Consider the following 25,017-nt stretch of genomic DNA (forward strand, 5'->3'; position numbering starts at 1 on the left):
AGCAAATGAGAAAGATAAATGAATACAATAAAGATCCCCACTTGAAAACATGCACAAACACAGCGAACGCTATCTGTGGTGTGAGTTCAGCAAGGATTTTCTTCAGTTTTATCAGACATCTAAACAGGAAGCGGTATGTCGTAGTTTCCATTCTAATGCACAACACTTTTTTTTTTATGTCACAAGCTGCTTGTAAATTAGATAGTGCAGTGTTTTTGAATGCTATAGATTAATAACAACAACAACAAAAATATTAAAACATCAAACAGTCACTAGGAGGCAGCAGTGGCCAAATTTACAATTAGGAAATGACCCCTGTTTCAAGACATTTAAATTCCAGTTACAAGGTTAATACAAACAACCGAAAGGAACAAAAACTTTTAATTTAAATCTTTTTTTCATTTTCTTTAAATTTTTTAAACTGCTTTTCTTTCTTGGACACTTTTGAGCCTTGACCTGGAATGAAGACTGGAACTATAAACCTCTCCTAGCTAGTGAGAACATCTCTTAAATCACATAAAGCCAGGAGACAGTCCAGCATTGTCGGGAACAAACTTAGAGCAATGCACTACATGGTTACCAGCTATAACATAATACGTGGCTATGTGATAATTCCTGTTGTATTGTCTGAGTTACTGTGCCTCCTACTGGATATTGAGCTCAACTGTATCAGTTTACATAACACTAAAGCAGACAGAGAGACAGACAGTCCTGTGCCACTGAAATCTGACCAGAATAGACCGTAGATATAGCGTTTGATCCCACCTCTGTGTGTGATTGCAGTCATGGCAATGATTTATAAGCCAGGGTGGCATCTTAGTCCAAATATAAAAATACTCTTTTATTGAGTACAGCAGCCCCAGGCTGCGATATGAAGTTCTGTGCTCCTCCTTATCAAATACCTTAGTGTAGCTGTGATCAGAGTGTGTGTGTGTTCATCTCTATACTTCCTCATCCTTAAAATGTATCATTCCCCTGATATATAAACTATAAACTGCATATGCTTTGCTTGATCATGCTTGCAAAGTAGATCAAAATATGTAAATGTTTTTAGTGAATGATTTTTATTGATGAATACACTTTAATAAGTACTTCATAATACTATAACCATGAGAGTACACACATGAGTTACACCATGTTTAAAAATGGGTTTTTAAAACACTTTATAAAAGCCATGCTTTAGAATTAAATAATCCAAACACTTGCTTTAAACTACTCTGCAGTCTATTCTTTACTTACATACACTAAATACACTTAAAATCACCTAAAACATGGTTTTGAGTGTGTTAAAACCACGTTTTAACACACTCAAAATGCAAACTGAAAATACACTTAAAACCTTGTTTTTAATGCCTCTACGTACAGATTCAAAGGTTAGGTTGAAATAAACTTCAAGACTTCAACTTTTACAAACTCACATTAGCATGCACCACTGAAATAACTGGTCTTTAATGTAGGCCTCTGCCAGCAAACAATGAGGGCTCACCGTGGCGCATATTTAAAAAAGCAACCATGCTTTTAGTGCCTGGCATCTACAGAGGATAGCTCAGCTGTCAGCTAGGTGAGGGGGGCGTGAGGTGTGCCTTGTGCAATGCAATCACATGAAAATAAATGGGTCATGGGTTGAGGGCAAATCAAAAATGGATTGTGCTGCATGGTGCAGCAATTGTCAGGTGGACAGAGAAGGGGGGGTGTCTATTTTAACAAGCCATCCACACAATACTTTGGGCACATAAATCTTTGAGCAATAACCATAAAGTGCTTTTCCTTTTCTCAGCACACCACTACCTTGTCTGATTTCCCGTCAACGCCAAGGTAAGTTTCACACAATAATAGAAAATTAAAGTCAGAGATTTTTAACATGGATATTAAATGAGACTTTTTGACCTAGCAATGCAAGATTAAGTGATGGCTCATTAAAGGTGATTCAGTGGACTATAGCTATTAAACTATAGTTAAAAATATTTTTTTCTATTGTTTCTTTTTAACAATGGCATTAAAGGTCCATTCTGTTTTATTTTCTGAGTTGTTAAAGTACCTGCATTTAAAGCCCTTTGGCTGTCTCAGTCGAGCTGAGTCTTGTTTTAACTCAGGGGTAGAGGAATACTGCATATCTACATGCCCCTGACAGTGATACTGGAGCCGGTATTTATGTGACAGGATCACAGCTATGTGGCTACTTTTGTCAAGGTCTTAAAACTTTTTGAACTTGGCAGCATAGCTTTTACTCCCACAACATCTCAGGCTTCTTAATGATGTCTTCACCCTTTGAGTGAGGAAATGTAATCTGAGGCTGAAACTGCGCAACTGTGTTTTGGCTCTGGTAACAACACGTTTGATCCTTCACTGCAGTTAAAAGCTGATGTAATAAGTGACGATAGTTTGCCCATATGAACTGGTAACCTTCTAGCTTAGTCTGAAGGCTTCCTTAAACCACCTGTGACTTTGCTTGTTGACTTTGACCTTCACCCTCTCTTAGACTGGCTTATTTTAAACTGGATAATGTCGTCAAGTGAGGAGAGCTTTTTATTTTTAGAACTACAACTGTTTATCACGATTAAATTCACTTTAATACAATGTAGTAATCAGTAGTAAGTTTTTGCAGGTAAAGATACAGAGTAAATAAAAGCACATAGATAAGGAGAAGGCTACGTAATATGAAGGCATATTTATCATGGAGAGATTATTCAAAGACATTAGCCAGCTAAATTTAAGTGTTGGTAACAGAGAAACAAAATAAACAATCTTCTAAGATAGAAAATGTGCCACAATATGAATCTGGATGAGATCTACTGATATATGCTGGTATGGTGTTGTTCCACTTTCTGTGCTGCCAAACTTTTTGTTGCTTGGCTGTCTCTCGCATTATCAAGGCCACAGCAGCTGATGGGACACAGTGCAATGTGGCCAAATATAGCTGTGCAACAGGCAACTCCTGGGAAGAAAGCTGAAAACTATCTGAAAGCCCCTGAGAGCTATTAGACTAAATAAATCTGTTTAGCAGATCTCTAACTCCCTAATCTTATTATCAACAGAGAATACTAGGAATACTAATAATTTGTGCTTTTTAAAATTGTTATTATCTATTAGTTTGCACATGTTATGTATGTTACACATAGTTGATTGCTTTGTGTAAACAAAAGTTAAAAAAAAAAAAAAAAAAAAAAAAAAAGGATAAAAGAGAGCAAAATAAGAAAATAGTTGTTAGTTACAAGATAATATATTCCAGTATTTTTTTTTCTTTGATCACAAATCCAAACCCAATACTGTAACTAAAGGATGGCCTACAGGTCCCAAAAGCCTTAATCATGCATTCTTTTTAATGACCAGCAGGGGGCAACTCTAAAAAGAGGTTTTAAAAACAATTCCAGCTGTTTTGAAGTCTATGGGAAAATAACCATTGAGCTTATGTGACCCATGACCTCAGTAAATCCCTCATAGGTTTTTGGTCTCAATCACTAGTTTTACATTTTTAAATAAAAATATTTAAAAAATACAAGATTCTGTTCATTTTGTCAATTATGGTCATAGTTGCAAGTTGCTTTTGTATGCATATGCACTAATTTATTTCTTGCTCAGTTCCTCCCTTTGCTCTTAATATGCGGTTAAAAAAAAACAAGACCATGGGATTCAGCCTTCAAAATAAGAGTCCACAAATCAGGTGACAACGTCACCTGGATTATAAATGTAGTTTGCATCCAAAGCCCCCCAAAATATTAACTTTACACCAAGATATGAGAAAGAAAAGCTTCACAGCATCATGTTCAAAACCTTTAACCTTTGAAATGTTTGCTTGAACATTAATTTAAACTAACCTGAAAATCTGTGAATCTATATTTGTGATACTAGATGTTAAAAAATGTATTTCTCTTCCAAAGGCACAATAAGCTGCAGCAATGTCTGAGGGGTGAGTATTCTCCTAGTATAATTTGTTTAATGTGTTCCATCATTCACCTATTTTAAAAAACCTTTCTCAGGTTAAAAAAAATAAAACAAGTGATCTGTGTGTGTCTGTGTGTGTGTGTGTGTACTCATACCACCATGTTGATAATGAAGACCGGTGAGTAAAAATGCCAATGTTCACAACGATTACTTAATCTCTAATCCAAATTTGAAGTTTTATACACTTCATATGATATTTATCATCTACACTGATTTACCTCCTTTGGTTTTAGTCCAAGAGAAAGCGAAAGTTTGCTGTTACACGCCGACTCCTTTTGAAAGTAGGTCTTATAGATTCAAAGGAACTTGTGTTTTGCATTTGTTGTGTTTGGTTTTTTATTATCATTTTAATTTTTTATAGTTATCATCATTATTATTCAAAAGAGCCATTGTTTTTAATGTTATAAAGAGTGATTCAATCCTTACTATATTTTAGTCCAAACTGCTGAAAAAGGCCGCTGCTATGCTGGTGGTAGAAGGTGAAGAGAAGGAAAGGGAGAAAGAAAGAGTTGTGAATGAGTCATACCCTCCACTGCAGCTGTCAGGAATGTCAGTCCAGGAGCTCCAGGTACTGACCAAACAAATTTTAAATGATCGGTAATTAATAAATTTATGTCATTTAAACATCTTTATTTTTCTTCTGTACAGGAACTTTGCAAAGAATTACATCGTAAAATTGACGTAGTGGATGAAACACGTTATGATATGGAGGCCAAAGCAGGCAAAAACGAGAAAGAGGTACAAACATTTTGAATCACAGTGTAAAAGTACTTTTTGTATAGTCCTGCGTGTAAAAAATGGTGGTAAAATGCTGCCCCTAGTGGTGAATGGGTTGGTTAAAACCTACAGCTGTTAATAACAGCAAGTACTTTCATTGTCAGAATGTAAACGTTATACACATGTTTGATGTTTGCTGCACAGATTATATCACTCAATCAGAAGATCATTGAGCTGAAGGGTATAAAGAAGCCCAATTTGAAAAGGGTCAAGAAAACAACAGACGATATGCTGGGTGCATGCACCGAGACCTCCAGACTAACAAAGGCTGATTTCAAGGCCAACCTCAAGACAGTAAAGAAAGAAGATGAAAAGGTAAAAACTTCAAAATGGCAACAAAAATTACACAAAAAACGAAATTAAACTAAATTAATGAGTGATTTAAAATCTGTGTATTTTTATTTTAATTATCATAATTAATATTTAAACAGAGGGAAGAAGTGACAGACTGGCGGAAGAATGTGGAAGCCATGTCTGGCATGGAAGGCAGAAAGAAGATGTTTAATGCTGGACAATAAAAATTTTGCTCATGTTAAAAATGAAGCTATATTAGCAACACATCTTGCTAAAATAAAGCTTTAGTTTGCAATGCATAAGCTGAAGTGAGTGAGTTTTTATCTGAGTGAATCAAAACTTGTCAACATGACTTAATGTACACTTGTAAGTAGAAAAAAAACTGTATGCTTTGAATGCAATAATACAAATTACTAGGGGTGCAACAATACTTGTATCGATATTGAACCGTTGGATACAGTGCTTTCGGTTCAGTACGCATATGTATCGAACAATACAAAATTTTTAATTTATTTTATCAACTTTTCTTCTGACCATGCTGTCTGTTTTGAGAGCTCAGTGGATCTGCGTTCGACTACTCCGCCTAAGCTGCACTGTCAAGCGCAGATCCACTGAGCGCAGTGCAAACTAGCAAGACAGAAGTTAAGCTCCTTGCAACATGGCAAATTTAACCTCCCCCACCCTCATTCAGATCTGGCCTTTGGAACTATTTTGGTCTTCATGTGAAGTATGACCCTGAAGGTAAGCACGTCATGGACAAAAGTAAAACAGTATGTCGGATGTGCCAGCAATGCTCAATTACATGGGTGGGAACTACTGCGTTAGCACAGTTTGCTGGTTAACGTGTTGATGCTGTCCAGTCCCACACACAGGGCAATCCGCAGTAGCTGTTAATGGAGATTTGCCGTGTTGTGGCGTTAACGTCATTTCAACGAGATTAACGCTGACAGCACTAGTGGGAACAAAATGAATATGACTGCACATTTACTCCGACATCATCCTAGTGCAAAGACAAGTGGAAGCAGACAAAAACAACAAGCACGCATGCTACAAACTTTACCCGAGTCAATTAGACAGCCGTTAGCACATGATTCTCCTTATGGGGACCTGATATGTTTAATATGCTGCTGAGAGTATAGCCCAGAAGAAGCGTATAGTATAGCTTTTATTTTGGAAAGAGCCATTTTTCTGTAATAAACTTTCTTTTCCAAAGATGAGTGATTTCTCGATCACTCATCGAGTGCATCGAGTGGTAATTTATTTTTTTATTACTTTGAAACTATTGTTTCAGCAACATTAAATTTAAAAACTGTACTTTTGAGTTAAAATATATATTTATAATTTTAATAAATGCCAAATTAAAAAAGCATGAACATTTTTTTGTATCGAAAAAATATCAAACCAAACCGAAACGTGAATTTTGTGTATCGTTGCACCCCTACAAATTACGTAATAAATTCTAATATTTGCACATTAAAACTGCACTAAAGAAAATCCAGATTATCTGGATTTTGATTTTTCCTTTCAAAGTGTTTTTAATTGTTTATCGCTGTTTCAATATCTGCAGTATGTGTGATGCCATTTAAACAAATGTGGCTGTATAAGTGATTTTGCCTTTTTTTTAAAATAGATTTTCATTTTTTTCCTATTTTTAAATTTTTTATATTGTTGCCTGGAAAATGGGAAATCGGTGAAGTGAATTACTGACAGGTGTGTGCAAACATACATGGAAATACAGCATATAAGGGAAAGCACTTTGTACAATTTTAATGGGCTTGAAAGTAGATGTGGTACTCACCAAATATTGACATTTAATCTTAAACACAACTTGAACATTCTTAGTAATTTCTTTAAGTAGTCTCCAGGAATAGTTTTACAGACTTCTTAAAGGGCATTTAAATCTCTGTTTTCGATGTTGGCTGCCTTTCGTTCCACTCTCTGTTAAGATGATCCCAGACTACTTCAACACTGTTGATGTCCAGGCTCTGGGGAGGCCAGCTCGTGACTCCACTGTGTGTTTTTCTATCCAGGTATGCTTTTACTGCATTGGTAGTGTGTTGGGGATCATTGAAATGAAGCCATTGCCTCAAATGCTTTCTACTTGATAACATTTACATTTACAATAATTGATTACGCAGCAGTGGAGAGTGGACTTTATCAAAGTAGATGTCTTTCTGAAAGCGCTGTAACTAAGTTTAAGAATATAATCCAGCCACTGTTATCATCGTCAATGCCCTGTACCAACACAGAGCAGAGCAGCTATCTGAACACTACCCCAACAGAGGTCGATTATCTTGTTAATAATTTCACCTCCTCACTACGTACGACTCTGGATACTGTAGCTCCGGTGAAAACTAAGGTCTCTAATCAGAAGTACCTGACCCCGTGGTATAATTCTCAAACACGTACCCTAAAGCAGATGACTCGTAATCTGGAGAGGAAATGGCGTGTCACAAATTTAGAGGATCATCATTTAGCCTGGAGAAATAGTTTGTTGCTTTATAAGAAAGCCCTCCACAAAGCCAGAACAGCTTACTACTCATCACTGATTGAAGAAAATAAGAACAACCCCAGGTTTCTCTTCAGCACTGTAGCCAGGCTGACAAAAAGTCAGAGCTCTTTTGAGCCAACCATCCCTTTAACGTTAACTAGTGATGACTTCATGAACTTCTTCACAAATAAAATTTTTATCATTAGAGAAAAAATTACCAATAATCATCCCACAGATGTAATATTATCTACAGCTACTCTTAGTTCCATTGATGTTAAGTTAGACTCTTTTTCTCCAATCGATCTTTCTGAGTTAACTTCAATAATTACTTCCTCCAAACCATCAACGTGTCTTTTAGACCCCATTCCTACAAAACTGCTCAAAGAAGTCCTGCCATTGATTAATTCTTCGATCTTATATATGATCAACCTATCTCTAATAATCGGCTATGTACCACAGGCCTTCAAGGTGGCTGCAGTTAATCCTTTACTCAAAAAGCCATCTCTAGACCCAGCAGTCTTAGCTAATTATAGGCCAATCTCCAACCTTCCTTTCATATCAAAAATCCTTGAAAGAGTAGTTGTCAAACAGCTAACAGATCATCTGCAGAGGAATGGTTTATTTGAAGAGTTTCAGTCAGGTTTCAGAGTTCATCACAGCACAGAAACAGCTTTAGTGAAGGTTACAAATGATCTTCTTATGGCCTCTGACAGTGGACTCATCTCTGTGCTTGTCCTTCTTGACCTTAGTGCAGCATTCGATACTGTTGACCATAATATCCTATTAGAGCGATTAGAACATGCTGTAGGTATTACAGGTATTGCACTGCAGTGGTTTGTATCATATCTATCTAATAGACTCCAATTTGTGCATGTAAATGGAGAGTCCTCTTCACACACTGAGGTTAATTATGGAGTTCCACAGGGTTCAGTGCTAGGACCAATTCTGTTTACATTATACATGCTTCCCCTAGGCAGCATCATTAGAAGACATAGCATACATTTTCACTGCTATGCAGATGACACCCAGCTCTATCTGTCCATGAAGCCAGATAACACACACCAATTAGTTAAACTGCAGGAATGTCTTAAAGACATAAAGACTTGGATGGCCACTAACTTTCTGCTTCTCAACTCAGATAAAACTGAGGTCATTGTACTCGGCGCTGAAAAGCTTAGAAATATGGTATCTAACCAGATTCTTACTCTGGATGGCATTACCTTGGCCTCCAGTAACACTGTGAGGAACCTTGGAGTCATTTTTGACCAGGATATGTCCTTCAACGCACATATTAAACAAATATGTAAGACTGCGTTCTTCCATTTGCGCAACATCTCTAAAATTAGAAATATCCTGTCTCAGAGTGATGCTGAAAAACTAGTTCATGCATTTATTACTTCCAGGCTGGACTACTGCAATTCATTATTATCAAGATGTCCAAAAAACTCACTGAAAAGCCTTCAGTTAATCCAAAATGCTGCAGCAAGAGTACTGACAGGGACTAGAAAGAGAGAGCATATTTCTCCTGTTTTGGCTTCCCTTCATTGGCTTCCTGTTAAATCCAGAATTGAATTCAAAATCCTGCTCCTCACATACAAGGTCTTAAATAATCAGGCCCCATCTTATCTTAATTACCTTGTAGTACCATATTACCCTATTAGAGCACTTCGCTCCCACTCTGCAGGCCTACTTGTTGTTCCTAGAGTATTTAAAAGTAGAATGGGAGGGAGAGCCTTCAGTTTTCAGGCCCCTCTTCGGTGGAACCAGCTTCCAGTTTGGATTCGGGAGACAGACACTATCTCTACTTTTAAGATTAGGCTTAAAACTTTCCTTTTTGCTAAAGCATATAGTTAGGGCTGGACCAGGTGACCCTGAATCCTCCCTTAGTTATGCTGCAATAGATGTAGGCTGCCGGGGGATTCCCATGATGCATTGAGTTTTTCCTTTCCAGTCACCTTTCTCACTCACTATGTGTTAATAGACCTCTCTGTATTGAATCATATCTGTTATTAATCTCTGTCTCTCTTCCACAGCATGTCTTTTATCCTGTCTTCCTTCTCTCACCCCAACCGGTCGCAGCAGAACCCCAACCGGCCGCCCCTCCCTGAGCCTGGTTCTGCCGGAGGTTTCTTCCTGTTAAAAGGGAGTTTTTCCTTCCCACTGTCGCCAAAGTGCTTGCTCATAGGGGGTCATATGATTGTTGGGCTTTTCTCTGTATCTATGAAGCGCCTTGAGGCGACATTTGTTGTGATTTGGCGCTATATAAATAAAATTGAATTGAATTGAATTACGTGGTATTGCATGGTAGGTAAATCTGATGGTACTTTTCTGTTTTCATGACTCCATCAATTTTTAAAGCTCTCTAACACCACTGCCTTAAATGCTTCCCCAAACCATGACAGAGCCTCCATCGTATTTTACAGATGGCTGTACACACTCATTGGTTTACCTCTCTCCTGACCTCCTCTGTACATACTGATGATAATTTGAACCAAAAATTTCAAATGTGGATTCGTGAGAGTTTTCGTTGATTTTCAATCCAGTTCTGGTGCAGTTTGGCCTCAGCCTTTTCTTCCTGTTTCACTTCCTTAAGAACTGCTTTTTGACAGCCACCCTTCAACTGATGCACTTTCTCATGAGACCTCAGTGAACAGTTGATGTACCAACTTAAGGGCCAGACGTATCTCTCTGGTCCTGTGTCAGGTCTTTGTCGGATTGTTTTCTATTTCATAAGGACACGACTTTCAGGTACTGTTCATCTACTGTTTTTAAGACCGCCACTCCGTATTTTGTTCTCTACATGTCCAATTTCCTTTTTATTTGTAATGCACACTGCACATCATGCTGGGATTTAACAAGTTTTCAGCTAATACTTTTTGGGAATCACTTTGCTGGTGCAAAAATACTACAACACCTGTGAAATGCGTTATCTTTTGTAGGTTTTGTAGATTCAACTAAAGAAATGTGAGCAGATCATCTGCTAAGCAGCCTGTCATCTGTAGACACAGTGTTGGTTCATTCCTCGAGTTAATTACCTGGTATATACTTGAATCATTAATGATTATCAAAGAAATTAACAAACAGCTTCTGAAAATGGCCACGACTGAGAATGAGTGAAAAAGCAGCCAATATTCAAAGAAACACTTTGACAGACAGACCTTCAGAAAGCCCAGAGAACTGCTGCTTAAGACCACTTTTGAAAACATTACAAAAAGATCAGGCTCCTTTAAGCAAAATGCAAAAACATGAGAGGTGGCTCAAGATAAACGCACAGTGTAGTTTCATCAGTGATAATGGCTCAGTGTTGAACATATTTCTACTGCTGGGGGATAGAAGTGTAGTGATATGCAATATACTGGCTGTCAGGATGGAGGAGGCTATTTTGGGTTGGCCACTCAGAGAAGGCAATAGGAGTCATTAAATTTGACTTGAGTTTTCTTGCAGTCATTTAAAGACAGAGACTGATCACACCAACTGGGTGTTCTGCAGAGATTAAAAAAGGTATGTTTAATATATGTGTATAAGTGATGGTAGTGGGGGTTAAGGGTTTCTTTTTCTATTATGATGTTACTACTGACAGGTGCCTTATTAGATTATGACACACACAAAGCTATCATGAAAAAATGTATAAGAAATATAGTACTTTTTTAATGTGTATTTTATTTATTTGCAATACTGAGTAGCAGCTATATACATTTTCTACAAAAATCCATCTTTGTAGATCTATCTTTTTAAAAATTAAATTAAACTGATTAAAATATTCATATGTTTATTCTGATCTGGGTTTTATCAAACTGGACTAAAAAAGGAATATCATTCAAAGTATCTGTGACCCTCAAGCATGCAGTGTTGGTAATTTAAAACCTTTAACTTTTATAACATTTATATTTTAAAAAAAGCAGTCCAAGGTCTGGATTACTTTGACTTGTCTCGGTAAAAAGATGTGACAGCATGCGAAGAAGTATAAAAAACAGGATAGTGAAAATAGTTTACAAAATTGAACCATAGCCTAGAAGCTTGTTAAAAAGTTACAATACTGTGATCATGCATTCATACGCTGCTAATAATGCTACTCTTACAACCTTTTTACCAAAAATAGATTTTCTCACTTCAGTATTAATTATTTTACAGACAAAAGTCAACCATGGCTGAAGCGTAAGTGATTTTTTTTTTTTAACTATTTCCACAGGCATTTAAAAAATATTTTTAACATGTAGAAACAAACTCTTATGTTATTTCTTATCCCTTTCCACACCATTATACCCACCACAGATCTGTGAGTTCTTTTAAGTTCTTAACATCTCTAAAGAAATTAAACATTTGTTTAACATTATTATTTGAAAAATGTATTTTTGTCTACTTTTTATTTGTAGAGAAAATCAAAGATTTCTGCATCCCACAGACTTGCCCTTAAGGTATTTTCTTCTTTGTTTTTACTAAAACAGATGAAATATGCATAGCAAAACTAGAAAGCTGTTCATTCAGGAGTCCATATTATCAGTTATTTGAGTCATTACGTGCATTTTCTACAATTTAGACCAAGCTGCTGAAAACAGCAACTGTGATGTTGGAGGATGAAAAGGAGCAAAAGAAGCTGAAGAGAGAGACGACTTTGAGGGAGAGAGTCCCTCCACTTCAGCTGTCTGGTTTGTCTCTGCAGGACCTTCAAGTATGTGCAGGTCACTGCAGAAGCATCACTGAAATAACACAGTGGAAATGCCCCACACATAAGTAACTCTCTAATGTGTACAGATGCCATGCATATACACCATTTTCATGGGTATGCATTAGACGATAGGTGCGCTGTTTTCTCCATCTTATTTTTGGTAATTTATGACACTGGAATGAGCAGGAATCTTTTTGTGCATGCTCTTCTGTTTAACGATTTGATATTACTCTGTTAATGTAGGCTCTATGCAAAGAACTGCACCAAAAGATTGATGTGGTAGACGAAGAACGGTATGATACTGAAGTGAAAGTTGGCAAAAACAACAAGGAGGTTTGCATTTCAAAGTATTTCATTCTTTATGACCTTCAGAAATGGCTTTCTTAACATTACATGTTTTACTTGTCCTTTTTTGTCATTATATCTCAAATGTTGTTATTATTTAGAAACAGGTTCTGCACAACAGCATAGTTCATTCTTATAATTTTAATGTGTTTCCTGCAGATTGAAAATCTTTCTCAAAAGGTCTTTGACTTCAAAGGAAAGATGAAGCGGCCTGCTCTCAAGAGGGTGAAGATCTCAGCTGACGCCATGCTGGGTGCTCTGCTGGGATCCAAGGTCAAAGAGTCTGTGGACTTTAAGGCAAACCTGAAGACAGTGAAGAAAGAGGAGGAGAAGGTAAGTGCCACAGTCAGTGTGTTAAGATCACTTCAGGTAACTTGACCCCTTGGCTTAAAGTGTTTATTCTGAAATAATGGTTACATTCGAGTTACAACAAGTTGATAGTATTGCTCAAATGATTTCAGGGTTATTTTAGGGAAACATTTCACTAAGAATTATTTTCTTCCTGTGAACAGAAAGAGGAGGTGACTGATTGGCGTAAGAATGTGGAGGCCATGTCTGGTATGGAGGGCAGGAAGAAGCTGTTTGATGCCGGACAATAGATTCACATTTTGGACAGCACTTAAAATAAAATTTTAATGTCACGGTGCACAACGAGTAACTACAAAGTGTATGTTTTAGTGTCAGTGTGTTAAAAGACATGCAAAAATATTAATTGGAGTGAAAAAGTATGTTTTGCAAATACACAAATTGCACTTTGTTGAAGTTTTATCTGGTTTGTATGTTCACCACAGTCAGAAAACAGCTGAATTTGCTTTAATTCTTTATCTTAAAATGTCTGCAAAATACTATCATCATCATCATAATAACAACAACAATAATTATAATAACAATAAACTTCTGATACAGAAAACTGCCACTGTACTTTTTCTTTTACATCTTTCACGTACTTTTTTTTAAAGCCACAGAAGTTGTTATAGCACATATCATTGCCACACATCAGCACCAGCAGAGTTGGGGGGGAAAGAGTCTGTTAACTGAGTGAGAAATTGGAGTAAAGCTGTTTTCATTCCTATTTTTAACGATTTCATTCAAATATTACAAAAAAAAAAAGATTCTTGCAACAGCACCATGACGATAACGGAATACATTTTATATTTGCAAGATGAAAAAGCACGCAGAGTTGCAACTTTCCCTAACTCGACAGAAATTTAATGTAGCAAATGCAGTACGATTGTAAATTAGGTGGTGCACGATGGCAAAGATACATAAAACATATTAAATAAAAACTCAAATAGACAGTGGGAGGATTATTATTATAAACCTCAATAAACAATCTAACAAAAAGGTTGTTTTAATTCTCACTTTCTACAACTAATGCACTGAGAACCTAAAATGAGGACAGGGAAACTTTGTGATTATGGAAAGTAAATAAACATTTTAAGTGTGGTGAAGATCGCAGCAATTCATGCGACCAGCACACTGTCTGCTAGCCTGATATTCACATCATTAGAAAGTGGAAGTAAATGTAAATGTAGAGGTTTTTGTTCTGGTCGGCCAGGCAGAGAGAGTTTACGGAAAATATCCCACTGATCCCAATATATGAAGTGCAGGATGAAGGATTTTGGAGCTTTTTCTGTGCTAAGGACCACTTTGAACTTTAGTGTACCACTCTCAACGTTACTGTACCACTAAATCAGTGAGATGCTACTTCAAAACAAATATTAAGAGTCTAAATATAGCATTTAACTATCTCAGACTTGCACTTCAGCATTCTTATTTAATTGTTTGCTGTCTACCAATCCTTGTGTGAGGATGTGAGTTGCAGCCTTTTGAGTGAACATAACTCCCGGTTACAACACTGACGCAAACTGAACTCTACACTGGCTCAGTTTACCATTAGCCCTGACGAGCACCTGTCCTCGTTTCTCCATTCCCCTAAATAAAGCAGGACAAACCTTTGGCATTGTTCTAACTCCAAGCTGTTCCTGTAATGTGCTATCACAACTTGCAGATGATGTGCACTAAATATACTATTTCTGACTTTTTGCAATGAGATTTTAAAACCCTAACAAAGCAATTATGATGTTTATTTGCTGTGCCCACTAGAAACTACGCTGTAGGAAAGTATTTTCGATAGTGGCACTATAGACGGACACGTTAGTTTGATAAATAAAGCTGCAGAGCAAATACATGACAACACTCTTAGTTGATTTCTCCCTGCTGTTTGACTTCTTAACAGCTGCATCTGATCTGACTTTGGTATAATGTGAATGTGACTGACCTGACATAAGTTTAATAACTTCTTTAAATACTTCCTGTCACATCCACTAACAGGTGGACACCCAAAATTCTGAGCCAAGAAATTAAGTTTAACTGTCTTCTATTCGAAAATTGTAGTGATGCATTGCACAACAGTAAATTCGTCTCTTGGTGAACAAACAGTAGCAGCAGCACAGACAGGACTCTATTTTAGACACTCGTTCAGTAGTTAGTCGTTAGTACAACACTATAAAATGGATTGACTGCCTGTCAAATAGTCATTGGTGCTTGTCTGTCTTACTCACTGACTCATGCGTGCAGTTTTGAGGTGCATCTAAGCGAACTGTCTGGCATCATGTAGGGACAGATTCCTGATCAATATCCAGTGCAGTGGATATAGTTATTGCTACTACTGTCACTAACATAGAGCACTGTCTTGTCCTTCCATAATGTTATCCACTAAGAGCAAATTAAACACTGTTGTCTTCCATGTATGTCTATCCACCTCTATATTACAACAGAGAAACAGAATAATAAAAAGCTTTGAGTAAAATGCTCAAATTCATTGATCTGCTTTAACAGGACAATTAATGTGTGGGGTGGGTATATAAACATCATATCACCAATACTCAGCATACAGCCCAGCTGCGCTAAACATGCAGAGAATTTACTATATTTGCATCCGTCCCAGCATCACAAACATCCCAGCATCACATTTGTAAATATTGTTTACAATATTTAAAATATTAAATAACATAACATAATATAATATGTGTATAGTATCCTATAATGTGAGAAAAGTCATGTTGCGTGTAAGAATCATATATAAGAATTATATTTAATATTTTAAATAAGAAATGCATCACTCTTGATGCATTTTTCCCCATTCAGATTATATTGTTAGCAGGGGGAAAGTGATCAGCTGAAGAGGAGAGAGAAGCTGCTCTGACAGAGTTCCTCTTCCAAATCCGTCTGGTAAAACTCTGCTGAACTGCAGAGCTCCTTCAGTGACAGACTGCTGCAATCTAGATGCATGAAGGAGCATTTCCACAGGTTCCTCCTCCCTGAGCTGTCAGACTGTACAATCAAAACTGCTCCCAACAAACATAGATGTTTACATCAGTGCTGTAACAACTTCTGCTGTTATAACTTGCACATTACTTTTCTCAGTTTATATATACACTAACTTATTGGAAGTTACATGCCTACTTTTTAATGCACAGGTACAATACACAATCTGTACTTTTCTGATTGTTCTAAATATTGTTAACTATTTAAACATCTTTCAGTATCCTGCTCTGTTTGCACACTACAACCTGGGTTTTCCACTTATCTGTACTCTAATTTTAATAACTGTACAGTACTCTGCTTTGGTAACTATTGTCCATGATGTAAATATGTAAAAATTGTGTTTCCGTTCTGTGTCCTGTTCTGTTTGTATATGTGCTTTTTTGCTGCTAATACAACCAAATTTCCCCTTGTGGGACAATTAAAGAATTATTCTATTATTCTATTCTATTTATATATTTAAAAAATTAAACGTCAAAAAGGAGAATAGACAGAAAAGGGTTTTTTGAAATGTTTTAAAGGTTACTGTAAAATTACTCTGTTATTAAGGCAAAATTAATAAATGCTACCTCCAAGTGGCAGCACGACTCTAACAACTTAACAACATATAATAGAAGCATAAAGCCCCTTTTTAAAAACTTGGTCCTGGCTTCATAGGTTCCAGTATGACTTAATATACAGCAATATTCCCTATATTCACCTTCCTTGAATTCTGGCTTAAGTCTTCATTGTGGTCTTATTCCCGAGGGAAATAAAAGCAGCCAAAAATAGTGCTTTGAAAGAGGTGAGACCGAAACAAAACTGTAATACTGCAGGTTTACAGCCTGCAGTTAAACAATATGAAACAACAGATTCTGTGAAACTGGTGTTAGCTAATGAGTCAGAAAATTCTGCAAATGTATAATCCTGAGCAAATGCTTTCATATGTGACATAAAATATCTTTGATGTTCCAACTATTCTCTCCCAGACTTTGGAATAGCACCGTACAGTGTCTCTATTTATTTTGGCCTCGGTACTTTTAAAAATTGTGGTGCGCAAGATCAACAGAAAGCTGGGAGCTAATTGGAAACAATTTGGCTGTGAGATTGTGGCCTTTTCCTCAGTAACCCATGGGAATTTTAAATGTGACTCAAAGGTTGCATTATTCAGCTGGTTTAAACCAAGATACAGCACAGCTGTAAATTATGGACATCTTATTAGTTTGGAGCCAAACAGCTATTATTCTGATATAATGACACTCAAAATAACAGACATTCACAGACATTGTAGACTCTAAATTATAGTTGGAACAATAATTAATTGGATACATGTCAAAAATAGGGTGTTGCGCAATTGTGAGGTTGAATGCCAGTAAAAGAGATATTATTTCCTAACCACAAATTAATCTGTTAAAGTAACAATTAAAATCATTTTTGCTGTATGTTTTTTTTTAATTTATGTATTTATGAAAGTGTGTGTGTGTGTGTGTGTGTGTGTGTGTGTGTGTGTGTGTGTGTGTGTGTGTGTGTGTGTGTGTGTGTGTGCTAAAAACACAAATCTAGGACAGTTTAAAAGCATGAGAAAAGTACAGTGAACTGTAACAAATGTGCCACTGGGGAATCTAAACAACCCATAATAATAGTTACCGTAGGAACAGAGGCTATTCCGCAAAAAGATGCAGCTTCAGCTTTTCAGGTCCAGATCCACTTACTAGCACTCTGCAGCAAAATCTCTGTCTGCTGAGCAAGACTGTCAGGCAGAGAATTCAATTATCATAAACATAAAACAATTTCAAAAGCAAAGTATTAACTTCCAGCAATTATTTTAAAGTAAATTTCAGACTAATAACTTAGACGATATTTAAATGTATTATGATTTTAGAAAATATAGAAGCAAACATGTGGTCGAATATGAATGTAGGAAAATGGATGGATGGATTTCTTTACACTATTTGTTATCTGTATATTATCTTGTTTTGTGAACTGCATGAAAGACAAAGACTTACAACCAAGTGACTCCTGGAATAACAACACTTGCTGACTTTTTAAACTTAGTTAAAGTTTTTCTTCAGTTAGAAAAACGATCAGCTACATCATTATTAACACCTTACTGGTATTGTGTTGCTCTGACCTATCAGGGCATGGACACAACACCACTAGACTATCCTGTGATGTCTGGAACCATAGCACTTGGAGTGGTTCCTTTGGATCCTGTGGGTTGGCTTGAGTTTGGCTGGGGCCACCGATGATGAAGTGTGCTCTGGCAGATCTTGTAGATATTCATTTGGTTTGGGATCTGAAGAATGTTGAGGCCAGACTCAGGGCCTGGGGTTCTTGGTGTTTCTACTGCTATTTTTGCCATGCATTGGGATGCATTGCCCTGCAGTAGAAGAATGCTGCCCCATGTTAAGTTGATAGTAGAGGTCAAGGTTACAACCACACGAAAGCCAAAAGTTCACCCAAAGTTCACTTCTCGTAGGTTTTGATGTTCAGACTGTTGTTTTAAGGCAGTAGTTTATTGTAACATAATGCTCATTCGAATATGCTTAAATCATATTTTTTTTCTATTGACTGCTGTGTATTAATGATGCATGCAACTGTTTGCAGCAGTTCTTCTCTGCAACCTTGTGATGGCAGCATAATTCTTTGAAATCTGCACAATGCCCTGAGCTTCATAATAGAGTGCAGATTGTGGAGAAATGCTGCTTGTCCCTGATAAACTACCACCTGCTAGTGAGTTAGCTGTTACCATGAGAGATCATGTTATTTCTTAGATGATCAAAATGCATTGGTTATTAGAGAAATCTTAAAACAAATGCAAAATTATCCTTTCTTTGTTTGTTAATGTTTTTGCTGGGGTGTAAAGTTATATGTCTTTGGTTTATTGGCTCCAATACCAGACAGAAATTCTGGCATTCTTGTTTTAAACTGTTTACCTAAATGTCCACTTTGGATTGGAAATGGGATCAACTGTAACTAAACACATATAACAGTGGACTAAAGCTCCTTCAAACTTCACTCCCCTCCTTAGCATGTAGCCACTAAGAAAATCACAGACGGACAATCCCTACAAGAACTTTCACACCTCTTACACATGTTATATGAGAGACGCAGTGCAAGAATGGTGTGGACTGAGGATCTATTTTAGTGAGCCACTCACATGAGCACTGGAATCTATATATCTACCCTCTTTCTTTCCTTCTAGTCTCAGAAAAAGACGCCTGTGAGTGTTTGTCACCTGCTGTAGAAGGTAAGGATTTTATTTTGAAATACAGGAGAATCAAGGGATAAGGAAATAAAAAACATGTGTTGTAATATACTCAAACTGTTCTTGCCATTCTGAATTTATCAGTATTTTTAAAAATGGATATAATAATTTTTACTCTAAAACAGTATTTACATTATGATATTATGTTGTCATTTACTAAAACCAGGTTTCATATTTTTTATTAAAACGACAAATATACTTGTGAGTCAAAGAAGGGACTTTTTTTTCTAAATCTAAGATCTGTGGCTTCTCACAGATGTCCGAGTTGAAGTTATGACTAACACACAACAGTGTCCATTTGATTTATGTGTTTTACTTTTACAAATCTTCTCCTCTTTAGTCTTTGTGTATGTTTCCTTTTTTCAGAAATAACCTGCCAGGTTATTGTAACCTTTTTTGGATTTGTTTGAGTGAGGATTTTTTTAAGTCACACGTTTGACCTTTTGACAATGTCATACACTGTTTATGTCGCCTTCTATGTATACCCAACCCACAGTAGCTACAACAGTCAATGGGCTGAAATGTGAAAAGTGTCCTTCTGAAAGAAAAAAAAATACAGATGTTGTTCTAACTTTGTTTTTCTTATATTTGCAGATTTAACGAGGGGGAACACAAGACTGACACCATGTCTGAAGCGTACGTATAACCTTTAAGTTTCAATACACGTTAGCATTTGCTATGTGAGATTCCAATCTAACCAAAGCATCTCCTCTCCACTTATTTGCATCCTTGCTCCAAACTTTACAGGCCTTCGGTGAGTTGATTTCAGTTGTTAGTAATGTTAGTTGTCAATGAGATGGCTTAATCAATTGGATTAAAACTAGGCAACACACCAGCTATGCCTTCAGCACTTTAACCTTGTCTTAAATGCTGACATTAATGAGTGAATTCTCTAATCTAAATATTAAAAAATAATGAAAATAAATGCAAAACTGAGCATTTAACAACAATTCATTCAATACATTCAAGGCCAAATGAATAAAATGAACATTGTCTTCTTTTCCAGAAACCAAAGCCAAAAATCTCTGCATCTCGCAGGCTGTTCTTGAAGGTATCTTATGTCTAACTGTGTATTAATCTTAGGAATTCATATTCTTGAAGCGCTGTAAACCATATACTGTGTGTTTGACTGAGGTGTCATCCTGTATGTGCACCAGACAAAACTGCTAAAGAAGGCCATGACTATGCTGGAGAACGAAAAACAATTCAAAAAAGATGAACGAGAGAGGATCCTTGCTGAGAGAGTGCCAGACCTCCAAATATCCGGTCTGTCTTTGCAGGACTTACAGGTACATGTGTCAAATAGCAGGAACTTTTTTTGGATTGTGGCATAACAAAAATTGACATAAAATCAGGAAACTATAAAAACTCTGGTCATTTTTTCCCGCCTACTTTGGGTAATACCTTGCCACAAGGAATTACTGATAATTTATTTTCTAAGGTCTTGTGATATCTATAACCGAGAATTTTGTTGGCACACAAATTCAGTTACTGTGTTTATAATTTAGTTTGTGGTACTGAGGGCATTGGAAAATTACATTTTAAAACTTCAACAGCAATTCAAGCAATGCCTTGCTTGAGCAGAAGTATCCACAGACCTCAATGTCAACAGTTTACCATTATGACCATTAGAAAGTATTCCCAGTGAAAACTACTCACACAGACTCTTTATATCAATCTGTGGATCAAACAAACTTATATAGATGAATTTATTTTGTATTTTATCACCAAGGCATTGCACATATATGTGTTCCAGTGTCACTTTGTATCATTTCTTGTCAGTTTTTCCATTAAATTATCAAAACCAATTAGATAAATTGGTCTAATACACTTAAATCTTCTATTCACAGAATTTTTGCAAGCAGCTACATCAGAAGATTGACGTGGTTGATGAGGAGCGCTATGATATTGCTCTTAAGGTGACGAAAAATGACAAGGAGGTAAGTATTATTTGCAAATAACCAACCAAGTATTTTAAGTACAATCTTATAGGATGCATATGGTCAATATAAATTTCAATAAATTAATCGTGAGGATGGGGGTTTTTTTGTTGTTGTTTTTTAAATCTGTGTTGGAAAAAAGATACAGGATCTGTCTCAAAAGATCTTTGACTTGAAAGGCAAGATGAAGAGACCCAATCTGAGGAGGGTGAGGGTGTCTGCTGATGCAATGCTGGGAGCTCTGCTGGGCTCCAAGGTCAAAGAGTCTGTGGACTTCAAGGCCAACCTCAAGACTGTGAAGAAAGAGGAGGAGAAGGTAAGTGGAGCAATATATATGTTAATTCACACTATTTTTTTTAGGAGTCCCGAATGTAAACATCATTGTAAATACACTATTAAAGTATGCCCATATTCTGCCTTTGAAACTAGTGCATGTGAAGTGCTACAAAGTTCAACAGTGTGCTAGGCACTAAGGTTTAGTGCAATGAAAATAAAGACATACCTGCAGTGTTTGATATTAAAAAGCATGTATCCCCACCTCAGTATGAATTTAACTGCACTAACTGTACTATCACCCTGCAGAAAGAGGAAGTGACTGACTGGCGTAAGAACGTGGATGCCATGTCTGGTATGGAGGGCAGAAAGAAGCTGTTCAATGCTGGACAATAGATTTAAAATGAATATCTGGGTTAAGATGTCTGTTAAGAAACAGGTGGATACAACGAACTGCATTAACTTTATAATGATTATAATTCTGACACAGCTCATTTTGTGAATATAAAGACAGTAGTGAGGCATCAGTAGTGTCTTTAGGACAATTGTCTCTTAATATATATATTTTTTCCCATAATGAAAAAATGTGTATTAAACATATTAGAGCACTACATTGCTTTTTTTAGTTTTTTAGCCTATATCTGAATCAATATTGATTGCCTGTGTCACTTCAATAATATTGCCCTGCTTTTTGACTTTATTTATTTATTTAAAAAAATCACCTATATTTACAGAAAACCAGATGAGCATATGACAAGAAATCTTTCATGTGTCCTGCTTATGTTCTGCCCATGTTGTCTGAAAAAGCTTGTGCTCTTTTGTTATACTGAACTTATTAAGACCATGAATGCACATTCCAGGGGCAGCTAATGCTGGAGTCAACTGTTCATGAAGTCCTTGTATGAATGTGGTATTAATTAAACTAATGAGCAAAGCATTGTCATAATCAATCGAATAATAAAATCTCTTTAACATTAATCAGAAATCATTGTTCTCCTTTCAGTACTGTTTGAGAATGAATCACGCGTATAGTCTGCGTGTTTATCAACATAAACTTCAGAATAGTGAATTGATATGTTAGAAATTTGCTTTGTCCAGTATTTATTGTAGTGTTAAAAAGACGTCACGTGCAACTCATAATTCTTAACAAGGTTTTCTGGAAATTGTATTAGCCTAATGGTTCTCAAACTCTAAGGCTCCTCTCCAAGTTCATGCATCACACCCAACAATTTGCATCAGTCATTAACAATAGAAAGGAACCCAAGGTCAGCGTGATCGCATCCAAACTTCATCAAATACTTATTTTTTCTTTAAAAATACATTTTTATTCATATACAATGATGTGCCAAAATCTTTTCCTCTAATTTCTTTAAATAGTAATTGGGAACACTTCCCCAGCTTGAAGGACATTCAAAGCTCTTCTTTGGATGTTGGCTGACTTTTGATCTGTTCTCTGTCAATGTTGATCCTATGCTGCTTCAATAATGTTGAGCCTGTTCTCAATGAGATGCTTTCTAGGTGATATTTATGGCAGTTCAAAATCTGCATTTCTTATTTCTTCAATGTTGAGAAGATCCCCAACACCACTGGCTGAAATGCAGCTAGAAACAATGACAGAGTCCACCGTACAGATGGCTGTAGGCACTCACTGTTGTACTTTGCTCCTGACTTCCTCTGTACAGATGGATGTCTCAGGTCCTGTGCCAGGCCAACTAAAGAAATTGGAACAATTTCTATGTTTTTCCATCAGACTGGAAGTAATAGAGTGCCTAAAGATCCATCACAGGACTGAATGACTACAGACCTGACGCCTTGACGTCTGTGGTCATGAAATCCTTTGAACGACTGGTGTTAGTCCATCTGAAGGACATTACAGGCCACCAGCTGGACCCTCTGCAGTTTGCCTACCGGGCAAACAGGTTGGTGGATGATGCAGTAAACATGGGGCTGCATTACATCCTGCAACACCTCGACCGCCCGGGAACTTATGCCAGGGTCCTGTTTGTGGACTATAGTTCGGCTTTTAACACCATCGCGCCTGAACATCTCTCCTCCAAACTCCCTCAGTATTGGTGCACCTCAAGGATGTGTCCTCTCACCACTACTGTTCACTCTCTACACTAATGACTGCACCTCCAAGAACTCGGCTGTTAAACTCCTAAAGTTTGCAGATGACACCACTGTCATTGGCCTCATCCAGGATGGTGATGAGTCTGCATACCGGCAGGAATATGAGGGGCTGGTACTCTGGTGCAGTCAGCACCATCTGGAGCTGAACACTCTTAAAACTGTAGAGATGACCCCCCCCTCCACCCACCACCACATCTGACAGCTCTGTGTCGACTGTGAAGATCTTCAAGTTCCTGGGTACCACCATCTCCCAGGACCTGAAGTGGGAGACCAACATCAACTCCATCCTCAAAGACCCAGCAGAGGATGTACTTCCTGAGACAACTGGGGAAGTACAGTCTTCCACAGGAGCTGCTGATCCAGTTCTACACTGCAGTCATTGAGTCTGTCCTGTGCTCCTCCATCACAGTCTGGTATGGTGCAGCCACTAAACAGGACAGGAGCAGACTGCAGTGGACTGTACGGGCAGCAGAAAGGATCATTGGCGCCCCCCTGCCCTCCATCCAGTATCTGTACCTCTCAAGAACCAGGAAACGGGCAGGGAAAATCATCACAGACCCCTCACACCCTGGACACAGACTTTTTGATCTGCTGCCCTCTGGCAGACGGTACAGAAGCCTGCAGACCAGGACCACATAGGAACAGTTTCTTTCCCCTCGCCATCTTCCTTCTAAACAGTTGACCTGTCACACTGCTCCCACTGCCAGACTGAAACTGCACCTTATGTACATTCTGTAGTATTCATTCCACTTCATTTCTGTATTCTATGTATATAAGTTTAGATTGATTATTTATAGTTGGTTTACACAGCTTTGTGTATGTATGTGTATGCATGTGTAATGTATATATATATATAGACACGTGTGTGTGTGTGTTTATTTATTGATTTGTTGATTTATCAATCAAAGTGAAAAGTCTGCACATTAATCACAACTTTACTGTTTAAATTAGAATCTACTGTGGTGGTGTACAGAGGATGCCACATTATAATTTATGTCACCTTTCTCTTTGTTTGAACTTCAGCAGGTCATCTTTACCATGTCTGCATACTCATACATACATACATACATACTACATACTGAGTTGCTGCCATCTGAGTGTTTATTAAATATTTGCATTCAAAAGCAGTCAAACATTTACATCTAATGACGTGGACAGAGAGTGTTAAAGGGCCTATACAAATGTTGATAAGCATTTTGCTTATCAACTTCCCCACGGGGATCAATAAAGTATACGTTATTATTATTATTGACAATGAGAAAAAGGCACCAAAAAGAAGCAAAATGACAGGAAAAGTAACAAAAACTATGTGAAGAAACAACACTGAAACACACAATTATGACAAAAAGACTAAAATGCAAAAATCAAAACAAAAAAAAACCATCTAGCATACAGAGATGCCAGATAATGGAAAACACCTATATGATGTATAGGTGAATGCACAAAATAAATACAAATTTCAACTTCCTCATTGTGGGTGTGTCTGCCCTGTAGGATGAGCAGGGGGGGCTTTTATCCATCTGTACCCAGTGCCTGTATTTTTCCTAATCTGTCCCTGGCTGCAACCTGCAAAGGACAACTTACA

At 37.1% G+C, this 25,017-nt stretch overlaps 3 protein-coding genes across 3 annotated transcripts; all 3 read left to right on the top strand.

Moving 5' to 3' along the window:
• Positions 1–4,116: 4,116 nt before the first annotated feature.
• Positions 4,117–5,306, top strand: LOC102777690 (troponin I, slow skeletal muscle-like). The gene is made up of 5 exons (XM_087843238.1): positions 4,117–4,223; positions 4,379–4,510; positions 4,591–4,680; positions 4,864–5,034; positions 5,151–5,306. The coding sequence occupies exons 2-5, from the start codon at positions 4,406–4,408 to the stop codon at positions 5,235–5,237; spliced, it is 453 nt and encodes a 150-aa protein (XP_087699364.1). The 5' UTR covers positions 4,117–4,223; positions 4,379–4,405; the 3' UTR covers positions 5,238–5,306.
• A 6,502-nt stretch (positions 5,307–11,808) lies between these two features.
• On the top strand, positions 11,809–13,424 carry LOC102777411 (troponin I, fast skeletal muscle-like). Its single transcript, XM_006782547.3, has 5 exons — positions 11,809–11,919; positions 12,042–12,173; positions 12,414–12,503; positions 12,675–12,848; positions 13,028–13,424. The coding sequence occupies exons 2-5, from the start codon at positions 12,069–12,071 to the stop codon at positions 13,112–13,114; spliced, it is 456 nt and encodes a 151-aa protein (XP_006782610.2). The 5' UTR covers positions 11,809–11,919; positions 12,042–12,068; the 3' UTR covers positions 13,115–13,424.
• A 5,526-nt stretch (positions 13,425–18,950) lies between these two features.
• Positions 18,951–22,252, top strand: LOC102777130 (troponin I, slow skeletal muscle-like). Its single transcript, XM_087843237.1, has 7 exons — positions 18,951–19,071; positions 19,684–19,725; positions 20,096–20,140; positions 20,247–20,378; positions 20,940–21,029; positions 21,172–21,345; positions 21,612–22,252. The coding sequence occupies exons 4-7, from the start codon at positions 20,268–20,270 to the stop codon at positions 21,696–21,698; spliced, it is 462 nt and encodes a 153-aa protein (XP_087699363.1). The 5' UTR covers positions 18,951–19,071; positions 19,684–19,725; positions 20,096–20,140; positions 20,247–20,267; the 3' UTR covers positions 21,699–22,252.
• The last annotated feature ends 2,765 nt before the right edge of the window (positions 22,253–25,017 follow it).

Source organism: Neolamprologus brichardi, chromosome 7 (genome assembly GCF_056152115.1).
Source record: "Neolamprologus brichardi isolate AB-2024 chromosome 7, ASM5615211v1, whole genome shotgun sequence".
Classification (NCBI taxonomy): domain Eukaryota; kingdom Metazoa; phylum Chordata; class Actinopteri; order Cichliformes; family Cichlidae; genus Neolamprologus; species Neolamprologus brichardi.

What these genes read in the sequence shown, in the direction of transcription:
- LOC102777130 (XM_087843237.1), top strand. Translation starts at nt 20,268, where the DNA reads ATGACTATGCTGGAGAACGAAAAACAATTCAAAAAAGATGAACGAGAG. An exon ending in TGTCTTTGCAGGACTTACAG is followed by an intron (nt 20,379 to 20,939) that starts GTACATGTGTCA and finishes TTCTATTCACAG; the next exon opens with AATTTTTGCAAGCAGCTACA. An exon ending in TGACGAAAAATGACAAGGAG is followed by an intron (nt 21,030 to 21,171) that starts GTAAGTATTATT and finishes GTTGGAAAAAAG; the next exon opens with ATACAGGATCTGTCTCAAAA.
- LOC102777690 (XM_087843238.1), top strand. Translation starts at nt 4,406, where the DNA reads ATGCTGGTGGTAGAAGGTGAAGAGAAGGAAAGGGAGAAAGAAAGAGTT. An exon ending in CAGGCAAAAACGAGAAAGAG is followed by an intron (nt 4,681 to 4,863) that starts GTACAAACATTT and finishes TTTGCTGCACAG; the next exon opens with ATTATATCACTCAATCAGAA. An exon ending in TAAAGAAAGAAGATGAAAAG is followed by an intron (nt 5,035 to 5,150) that starts GTAAAAACTTCA and finishes ATATTTAAACAG; the next exon opens with AGGGAAGAAGTGACAGACTG.
- LOC102777411 (XM_006782547.3), top strand. Translation starts at nt 12,069, where the DNA reads ATGTTGGAGGATGAAAAGGAGCAAAAGAAGCTGAAGAGAGAGACGACT. An exon ending in TTGGCAAAAACAACAAGGAG is followed by an intron (nt 12,504 to 12,674) that starts GTTTGCATTTCA and finishes TGTTTCCTGCAG; the next exon opens with ATTGAAAATCTTTCTCAAAA. An exon ending in TGAAGAAAGAGGAGGAGAAG is followed by an intron (nt 12,849 to 13,027) that starts GTAAGTGCCACA and finishes TCCTGTGAACAG; the next exon opens with AAAGAGGAGGTGACTGATTG.